This window comes from Lycium ferocissimum, chromosome 10, assembly GCF_029784015.1.
Source record: "Lycium ferocissimum isolate CSIRO_LF1 chromosome 10, AGI_CSIRO_Lferr_CH_V1, whole genome shotgun sequence".
Lineage (NCBI taxonomy): Eukaryota > Viridiplantae > Streptophyta > Magnoliopsida > Solanales > Solanaceae > Lycium > Lycium ferocissimum.
Window position 1 is genome coordinate 32,151,396 of NC_081351.1, and position 10,805 is coordinate 32,162,200.

General features: G+C 34.0%; 1 protein-coding gene across 1 annotated transcript; it reads right to left on the reverse strand.

Annotated features, from left to right (window-relative positions):
- Nucleotides 1-4,182: 4,182 nt before the first annotated feature.
- LOC132033424 (putative receptor protein kinase ZmPK1) lies at nt 4,183-7,283 on the reverse strand. Its single transcript, XM_059423399.1, has 2 exons — nt 6,450-7,283; nt 4,183-6,084 (listed from the first exon to the last, which is right to left on the reverse strand). Exons 1-2 carry the CDS (start codon nt 7,090-7,092, stop codon nt 4,322-4,324), a joined length of 2,406 nt encoding a protein of 801 aa, XP_059279382.1. The 5' UTR covers nt 7,093-7,283; the 3' UTR covers nt 4,183-4,321.
- Between the last annotated feature and the right edge of the window lie 3,522 nt (nt 7,284-10,805).

Below are 10,805 nucleotides of genomic sequence, written 5' to 3' on the forward strand. Positions count from 1 at the left end.
GTTAGGTTTAGGGAGGAAAAAGAAATGTTGGGCCGGGTCGGGTATGGATTTTAATTGGTGAGCGGGTATAAAGGGTAAGGTCGGTCCGTTAGAATGGATAATAGACTTGATTTTTTTGGGCCATTAATTGTTGAAGATATTGATCCTTTCTCCTCTATTTAATTATTTTCTTGCTTCTAATTTAATAACTAGTACAATTTATACTATGATAATTAATGATTAATATGTAGAAAATAAAGGACTTGATAAAATATAATTAACTTAACGAAATAAAGTGACGAAGAACCTTTTTGAAATTTGTTTAAGTAATACTAGTAATGTTTATAGTAGAATAGTGAAATGAAAGTAACGATATTAATAGTAGTAGAAAATAAAAATAATAGTGAAAACAAAGTATTTAGCTCGTTAATAAATTTAAAAGCCCAAGGAAATAAATTGGAACAAAGGAGGGGCAAAATTGGGTGTCAACAAGCTTTATATAAAGGGATGGGTTATAGTGTGAGACAAGTTAAAGTGTTAAAAAAAAAAAGTTTGGAGAGTCAAAATGTGGAGTTTGGAACCCTTTGCCAACGGCCATTTTTGCCAATGCACCGTCGGCCAATGGTTCAACCCATATATCCAATGGCTACATTTTAATTTTTTTTTTTTTTAATTTTGACTTGTTTAACTGTCCGTTCGGTCCAAAAATCAAAACCGGACCGTATACTAACGGTTAACCGGTAAACCGGTTCCATCGGTTCCGGTTCCGATTTCACCGGTCCGGTTACCGGTTTGAATCGGTTAAACCAAACCGATTGACAGGCTTAAAATAAGGGCATTCCCAGTTAAACTATTTAGAAAGCTACCCAGGAACTTGTCCTTGTTCCATAGAAGCCTGCAGCTTGGCCTCGTTAAATTTTATGGCTCTTTCAGTTTTGTAGGACAAGTTGGAGGATTTAGTAGGCGTTTGGCCATGCGATATGAACATGATTTCAAATCAACGTTTGTTTATATAATGCGCACAAAATTTCAACTTCAACTTCATATCATGATTTCAAATCCCAAATTGTCCAAAAAAGTATGATTTGGGATTCTGAATCATGATTTCAAATTATTTTAAATGTAAAACTTGACCATACGTTCATATTTTGTAAAAAAAGATCCATAAGTTGGTAGATGTATTTACTAACCATTTATATCAAATATTAAGAGATATGCAAGTTAGCAATATATTTATAACAAATTTACTCTTACCAATCATTTACCAATTGCATTTACTTATACAACTCATGTTAAAATTTTCTTTTTATTGAACTAAAGTTCGATCACTTGATCTTGTATTATTTAGAAAGGCCTTCTAGTAGCGTATTAATTTTGTTGTAATTATGATTTGCTCATTTGGTAAGTTTGTAGAGGCATCTGAAAGTTTGATGATTTTCATTTTCTACAACTTTGTTTTTTATGTATGCGAAAGATACAACTTAACAAATCCAAATTGCATATCCAAACGAAACTTAAACTTCAAATCATCATGATTTAAAATCACTAATTTCATATCATGTCCAAACGGCTCCTTGGTTGCAAAAATTAACATGACCTCAACAGTACACAAAGATAAGAGAATACCAATAAGTATTGTTTAAGAAATTCTGGAAACATGTCGATCAACTGAATTAGTTTCAGTCTCTCCGAATCCTTTGAATAGCTAATATTGAATACTTGATGTTAACTAGTTAAAGATTGAAATACAGTAAATAGATTAAAAAAACTAACATGTTGCGAGAAATAATGAGAACATAGCCAGTAGTCGTTCTTGTGATTATTAAGGTAAGCAATTGGACCTGGGATTATATTGGGCTAAGCTTGGATACGAGTAGGACCGATTTGAATGATTTTGTTAGGTTATCAACTAACACCAATTACAGATTCATTTAATAATTATTGACTATGAGACAGTTTATCATGACTTGAAAATTTTATAACTGAATTTGTTAGCACAGCTGCTGATCTCTCCAGCTAATGGGCAGCCTGCTAATTAGGTTTTGGTCAAACACATGCCAAATTTGCTTAGTATGTGATATGATGGTTTGGTGCAAATGGTTAATACTACCCATAATTGTTGGCATGCACTATTTGTTAGACTGGTCCTGACTGAAGGATTGCCCCAATGGGACTCTGATTTGTCTAATAGTGTTATCACTTTTTTTAACCATCAGATATTTGGAACTCACTGACCCGACTATTCAAGATTTGTGCCCTATAAGGCCATTTAAGAGGGACGTATTCTCTACCAAAAATTTCTCCAGTACGAGGAGTCAAGGACTCGAACCCAAGTCGCCTGGTTAAGGGTGGAAGAATCTCTTCCATCCATCGCATCGCTTGGTGGTAGTTATAGTTATTACTCCCTCCGGATCAAAAAAAGAGTTCACTTAGCCATTTGCACACCCCTTAAGAAACTATTCACTCCAAGAAAAAAATATGTAAATTGACTAAACTACCCTTAATTAAATAGGCATTCGGATTTGGTCACATTACTATTATATATAAGGGGCGACAAAAGGGCTTTTGTAGTCCTCACAAAACTTTCGCAAAAAATGTCAAACTTTTCAATTATTTACTTTTAGGTCCTAACCTTATTTTTTAAAGTCAAATTTATTTTTTGTTCTTATGATCTACTTTTTAAAAGCTGTCGAACATTCTGCCTTATTTACCTGTTTTCTATCCGGTATCTAGTACCCATTTTGGAACTCGCCTAATCCAGATTCGTGTCGCATAGAGCCCAATCAGGGAAGCTCTCCCTACTAAAGATTTTTTCATACCTAGGCTCAACCCTGAGACCCCTGGTTAAGGGAGGAACAACCCCATTCGCTGCACTTTATTTTCCCTGTTACTTTTTTCTATTGATCTTATCTATTAACCTAAAAAATAGTCATTTATTCGCTAGATATTCTTGCTTCTTGTTGCTCTTTATTTTCTTTCGTTTTCATTTGTTACTTATTATAGATTTTTACATGTAAGTATTTCTTTTACTTTATATTTATACTTTAATGAGCTCATATGTGTTTACCAAGATTAGTATAAAAACTGATTTTCAGATAGTGTTAAAAATTATTAAATGATGCCATATAATGTTAAAATAAAGACAATATGATCAGTTAAAATAGGGTTATCTTTAAAATCTCTTGTTTGGTTAACTAAAATTAATCTTTTAAACACAAAATGAGTTTGAAGTAGGTGGAATTAGAGCGTCAGCTACCGATTCTGCATTTTTAAGTAGCACCTTGGTCCAAATTCTGTATTTGTCTTAAAAGTTCATTAAATATGTACAAATTATTAATTTAGAACTAAATAACTTAAAAAATGAGGATTTGAAACTCATATATTTCAAATATGGCTCTGCATTTAATTTGAAGTAAATAATTTGATCAAAATGAAAGTTAAGATATTAAAGGAGTGAAATGAAAGTTTTGCTTTTATATATTGAAAATATACTTATTTGAAGTTTAATTATTAGCAAAATAATTTATATTTCTTTAATTAAAATATTACTTTTTATAAGCCCGGGCCTCGTGAAACTAGTAACACTTAATAGGGGCAAATCTGGAAAGATAAGGTTAATTGTTTCTTGATTTAATAAGTGGATACTATTTTTGACCCAAGAAAAAAAGGCTAAGTGAACATTTTTTTTTTATCCAAAGGGAGAACTTGATTTCATTTCTTTCTTCCGTTCTCTTTTACTAAGTGGCTCTTCCTTATCTGCGGACTAAATGTGCTTTCTGCTTTGCTATTTTGGTTTGTAATATGCTATTCTTCTAGCAAGAGGAAGAATATCAAGTTTTTCTGTTGTGATTTTAGAATTTGTGTTCCAGTTTTATATTATCTTTGTTTAACGATCTTTATTGATTCAAGCTTTGTTCATGAAATTAAGCCCTGTCAAAATATTCAGGCCAGCTAAATAGGTATTGCTTAAGTATCCTCATATGTACTGAGATTACGTTATGCCAACTTAAGTTCATAATAGGTGGATTTTTCAATCAGTTTTGAAACCCAAAGAAGATGATTAGTGAAAATCTAAATAGCAGAACTTCTAGAGCTATTGAATGAGCACATTTGAACAGGGAAAACTTGCGATTTTAGCTGTTGACCATCTTAATGATGCCACAATTTCCCTCTAGCAATGGGCCACAACACCATAACAGTTGCTACTGCACAAGATTGTTAATAAACTATGTCATTACCTAAGGAGTTAATTACATTCAAAAATTTAAAAGTACTTGCATTTCAAGCCACTTTACACATAAAGCTCTAAGAACAACTTTGGCAAGATTTAAAATTTGAGAAACTAGATTAACATGTCTATTTTTAACTCGAGATTTTCTGGATGAACCATTTTATCCACCACCTCGCTCATTGTAGGTCTTGCATCTCGGTCTTCCGCTGAACACTGCAAAGCTAACTTCAATAGAATCTCCATTTTCTCCGGGTCAAATTTACCATCCAAAGCTGGATCCACAATTTCTTGAATCCATGATTTCCCTTCACTGGATTCGCGCATTTTCTCTCTAATCCAAGTGACCAACTTCCCTAGTCCCATAGAATCATCATGTCCGGAGCCACTATGAGCACAAACTTCTGGACTCTTTCCCGTGATCATTTCCAATAAAACAATGCCATAACTATAGACATCGACTTTGGATGTAATAGGCATCTTAAAAACCCATTCGGGAGCCATATATCCTCTCGTCCCCCTTATCGTGGAAAAGCTTGAATTATCCAAGCCCCCTCTGTTTAATATCTTTGAAAGCCCAAAATCAGCAACCTTTGGCTTGTAATTGGAATCTAGAAGTATGTTCTCAGGCTTTACATCACAATGCAAGACCCATTCTAAGCACTCTTCATGCAAGTATGCAAGTCCTTTGGCTGTTCCCAAAGCAATTTCAAACCTTTTTTCCCAATCAAGATTGTTGGCATGCAAATTATCTGACAAAGAACCATATTCCATGTACTCATAAACTAAAAGCCTGTGCTTTCCCTCAGCACAATATCCCCATAACTCTATCAAATTCATGTGATTAAGGTTCCCTATAGTGCTCACTTCTGCTAGAAATTCAGCTTCTCCTTGGTAGTTGGAACAATTCAGAGACTTTATAGCTGCAACTCTGTCATCAGATAATTTCCCTTTGTACACAATGCCACCGCCCCCTCGGCCTATTTCTTCGCTGAAATTGGAAGAGGCCTTCTTAAGCTCAGCATAGGTGAATTTCTTGAATCTTGTTGAAAGTTGAAGGTATCCTTGATTGGTTTGATATGAATGTTGTCTGGTTTTAATAAAGTAAGTGAGAATACAGAGAATCTCAAAGACTCCAGCTACAACGACTGACCAAATGAATGACTTTATCCATCCATATTGTCCTTTTCTTCTATAAGCTCTATCCAACATCACTTTTTTATCGTCACATTGGAGGTTTCCTTCATTCTTTTCCTGCCAGGCGTGTCCTGATTTAGGCACTTTCAGGTAAACAAAATCAGGCCAACTAGGCTGAACATAGCCATTGAACAGATGCGTTTTCGGGTAACAACCATAGGTACCATTACCCACAACATACTTGTATTCAAAACCTTTGCAGTCGCAACTTTTCAAGCACAAATTTTTGCATTCTTGCAAGGTTTTATTGCGATAATACGCAATATCATACCCGTAAAACTCAACATGGCGAAGAGGAATGAAATCCAACGAACTTGTATCATTGCATGAAATCTCAAAATCTGGTTCACAACCATACGACCAATCTTTGGGATTTCTCATCTTGTATCCTGGTATACAAGAGCATTTTTTGCCAGAGATAGGATCATAGGAACACAAACTGTTCAATCCACAAACTCCATGAACCCTACAAGCTGCTAAAAATAACTGCCAAGAAACTTTCCAAGTGTTACCCAGCTTATCTAGGCTGTACAATCGAAGGTTGCCATCTACGTCAAGGGTAAATCTTCTTTGCAATTCCACACCATGATCAGCAGAATGGAATCCAAATAGATCACTCGACCCAAAATTGCCAAAACGGTCAAGAACTGCATTTTTGCTGTCATTGTAGGTGGACCGACCTGCAGATGCGGATGGAGTATATAAGCAATGAGTTCAACTAAACCAATATTTTCGATACATAACATAAATATACATGAAAACCACTAAAATTTCAACAAGTATTAAATTCTGAACCCATAATTTTTATGAGTTGTCCTAAATATTGAATTAGCTAAATTTAAATCTTGAATCCGTCGTTACTGACCTATAGACTCGAATGAAATAGTTATATAAGCAATGATATCAACTACAGCCAGTATTTTCCATGCATACATAGATGTTTATATATGTAAAATATCACTTAAATTTTGTCAAATATTATATTCTTAACCATAATTTCAAAGTGCAGTAAGTAAATTTTAATTCTGAATTCGTCTTTACTGACCTGCATCCCAAACGATTAACCACGGACTAGGCCAGAAAACACTTGTCATCTCTATGCCATCAAAGACAAGATGTAGGACATTATCTTCATTAAAATGTAACTGGTAAAACCCTGAAGAGGAATTGGTGGGGCTTCTACGTGACACAAGCTTTGAGGTTTTTGTTAGTGGTTGTTCAGGAAGAAGTGTATCCGTAGGTGAATCAAAGCTTTGCCATAATCTTTGACCTTCATAAGTCACAAGAACAAGGTTGCCATTATCCAGCAACATTAACTCGACAGAAGAACTTGATGATTGTGTTCCAGATTCCCAAACATTGATCTGATTCGCATCGATAAGTACCAGGTTGCCTGATTTGAGCAGTGAAAGATGTGATTTTTGTCCGTTGATCGGTTGATCACGGTTAGCCATCCAAACAACAGTGTTGGTTCCATCAGCCAATTGCTTAGTGAACCATATTGCAAAGAAGTAAGCATTATCACCAACAGAGTAAAATCCAGCAGTGAATTTTCTATTTGGAGATGAAATGGAATCTTGTGGAGCTGAAAGTGAACCTTCAGATAAACTAAAGATTGTTGAGGAATAAGATGAAATTGAGAATGTAACAAGTGAAGCCAAAACAAGAATCAAAATTGGTACCTCCATGTTATACTATGATATTCTAATTAAAACTAAAGTTTTGGAATATATAAATCTGAAAGAAGACAGAGGAGCTGTATTATAGAAGGCGGCTAGTAGCAAAATATTAAAAAGGTGGTTGAAGACTGCCTCAGTGACTCAAGTGCCGTTCTAACAGGGGCAAAGTCTCTGATAGTTCATTCGTGCCGTTCTAACAGGGGCAAAGTCTCTGATAGTTCATTCGTTATTAATTTAAGAACATCAATTATCATTCTCCTCTAAGATTAGTTTGGTCTATATTCCAACAGTCATAGTCTTAAAATGTATTTTTTTTCATCACATTAATATGAGAAAAATGGCATCTTACATTACTTTTCGTATAGTTTTTGAATATCTAAATTTTAACTTTAAAATATTGAGTTGATATAATCGAATTTAACTTTAAATATTAGTTAAATTGACTCTCGATAAGTAAAAATGTCTCATAAATTGAGACTGAGGGGGTAGTTACAAGTAATAGCATTGCAAAAATATCATTTTCTGGTGGCTGCTGGATTGGAACTGTCACTTTTATATTCTTTTTGGGGTCTATTTCTTTATATCATACTGTTATATTTTTTTTTCATTTTTATATTTTTTGATGAAATAATCCTTGGGCTTATTTAAGTTCAATAATACAAATTTTAAACATTAAATTGGCAATAATCAACAGATTTTTATGAGCACTATTTATTGAGAACAGAATGAGACCAACTTCAAATTTCAGTTTTCTTTTCTAAAAGTGAGGATTAAATATAGCATTAATAAAAGTTCTAGTCATTTAAGTTCAAAATACAAATTTTAAACATTAAATTGGCAATAATCAGCAGATTTTTATGACTATTTATTGAAAACAGAATGAGACCCAAATTTCAGTAGTGAGGATTATATTCATTAATAAAAGTTCTAGTCATGGGTGACAAAACCCAAAATAGGGATATATTGATTGGCAGGGGTGGAAGGGTGTGAGGTGCCCCCCACCATCCCAAAAAATGAATCATCTCTTCAATCCATCCCAAAATTCCTGGTTTATTTAAAACAGTCCACATCGCAGTAATCATCTTCTAGAAATGTTCTAGTCTGGGGTGCTTTTTTATTCTCATATACTTTTAATTTCTCAAGGAAATTGGATACAGGAAGAAGTCTAGGTAGAGAAGTCTTATTGACATTATTAGGAATTATTAGGAATGACAAGACTTAACTGACAAAATTTTTTACAATTTATAGTTTATTGATCCTGTTAAAAATCCAAGCATAGTTAACTATTTATTGTTGTGCATCCCTAGATATGTTTTCCCTTTTTAGCTCATGAACAAAATATCCTTTAAGAATCGAAATTGGCATATACATTCCTTAAATATTGAGTTGTTTGGTTCAAAACAAGGTAATCTCAATTATAGTCCTTGATTTTTACCAAAATTTTGGAATTATCTATTATTTTACATAAAAGAAGGAATAATAATCCTAGAGTTATGATTGAAATAACCTCATTTTGATTTTTCGAACCAAAAACCCGAGAGCTTTGAAATATATAAATTCTGAAAGAGACACTAAACCCATATGCTGTCGAAGGCAGCTAGTGGGGCGGCTAGTGAGGAAGGGGGTTTGAAAATTTGATGAAACATAAAATAATTCTCTTTAAATTATTTCTCTTTGCACACGTCATTTCTTTTTCATGACTTCTCTGTTGCTTGTCATAGTACATACTCCACATAATGGGAACTAGCTTTTTTTAAGGAGTCCCACCACCTTAACAGTCCACGAAATGTTTTTACAGATTCATGTATATACTTATACATGACATCGTCATTTAAGGACGGATACTTACTACCCTAGCAATACTTTTGGAGTTAATAACCGACTAGACATTAATTAAAAAATAACGGAGAAGGTACTACTATATGTCTCTTATTTTTCTTTTATCTTGCTACTTTATTGTCATATTTTTTCTTGATGTCATGCTTCTTTTTCCTTTTATCTTGCTTTTCTTTTCCTTCGGTACGGTCGGGGTTCACTCTAAAACGGTCCTACCCCAAAAAGTAGTGATAAGGTGCAACGTACATCCTACCCTCCCGCACCTCACTTGTGGAAATACACCTGGTATGTTGTTGTTGATAGTTGGTCCGATTATATGCTAAAGGACTACGTCAATGTCGCGCAATGCCTTGTTCTAACCGGAGCAAATTCCACCTCATTATTAGTTTGAAAACCAACAATTGTTCTCGTCTTAAGGACTGACTAGTTTAAGTTATGCGACCGTCATGATTATTAAAAAAAAGATGTTTAATGAGTTATCATTAAGAACTTCCATTAAGTATGTGGATATTAGTTAAAAATTAATAATTGTATCGTGCAATGAATGCATTCTGATTAATTGAACTGAATTAATTAGAGAAAAGTGATTAATTGGGTTGAAGAAAAAAACTTAATCAAACAAACTCTACTTTTTTACTTCACAAACTAGAGAGATACGAGGTTCAATTCTTAACCCGATGCTTACATTTGTGTTCCTCCTATAGATTAGACTTGACCGAAGTGATAAGTTATAAACATAAGGTAGGAAAGTCTTATTGACATTATTAGGAATGATAAAACTCAATCGAACCACAAAATTTAACTACAATTTGTAGTTTATTGATTATCGTTATCCCGTTGAGAATCCAAGCACGCTTTATTATTTAATCTTGTTAATCCCCTAGAACATGTTTTCTTTTTGCTCATGAACAAATACCCTATATACAGCCGGATCCAGGATTTTTATTCGTATTCGGAAAAAAAAAGAACCTAAATATACACCGAGGATGTTTAAAAATTAATATATGCACATAAACACGAAGTAAAATTTACCCTATATATACACCGTAATTTTTTGCCGAGGGTGTTCGGGTGAACACCCCGGCCCCAAGTGATCCGCCCCCGCCCATAAAAATCATTTTTTTTTGCGCGGATTGCCCTTCTTTCGGGGTGGTCTTAAATTTTGCCTCATATTTGTGGTCCGTAAATTATCACCTCACATTGTTAGTCTTTAATTTTTACCCTTCGCATTGTTAACTCCGAGAGTTCACGCAAAATTACGAGGTTACGAGGTCAACCCCCACTCAAGCATAAATTAAAAAAAAAAAAAGGTTTGGGTCGCGTGTATGCCGGACCCCGCATACACTTGTTAAGGAATTATCAAATTTATGCGGACCGGTGCATACTCATGCCTTATGGGCGGATTGGCATGCATATGTACGGTCCCAAGACAACTTTGGTAATTCCTTCACAAGTGTATGCTGGGGGTACAGCGAAATTTAAACTCTGCTTTGCAAATTTTTTTAAAATTTTGACTATTGGGGGTTCGAACCTCGGAACCCATGGATTTTAGCCAAGGGCAAAATTTAAAGATTTTCAAACATGAGGGGCAAAATTTAAAGACCACTCCCAAAGGGCAATTTCGCGAATTGCCCTATAAAAATCGAAGTTGGCATATACATGCTTAAATATTTTATGTTGTTTGGTTCAAAACAAGGTAATCTCAATTATAATCCCTGATTTTTATCAAAATTTTGGAATTGTTAATATTTCATATAAAAGAAGGGATTATAATCCTGCATTATAATTGAAATAACCTCATTTTAATTTTTCGAACCAAAAAACCCGAGAGAGCTTTGAAATATATAAATTTTAAAAAAGGAAATTAACCCATTTGCGAGAATCCA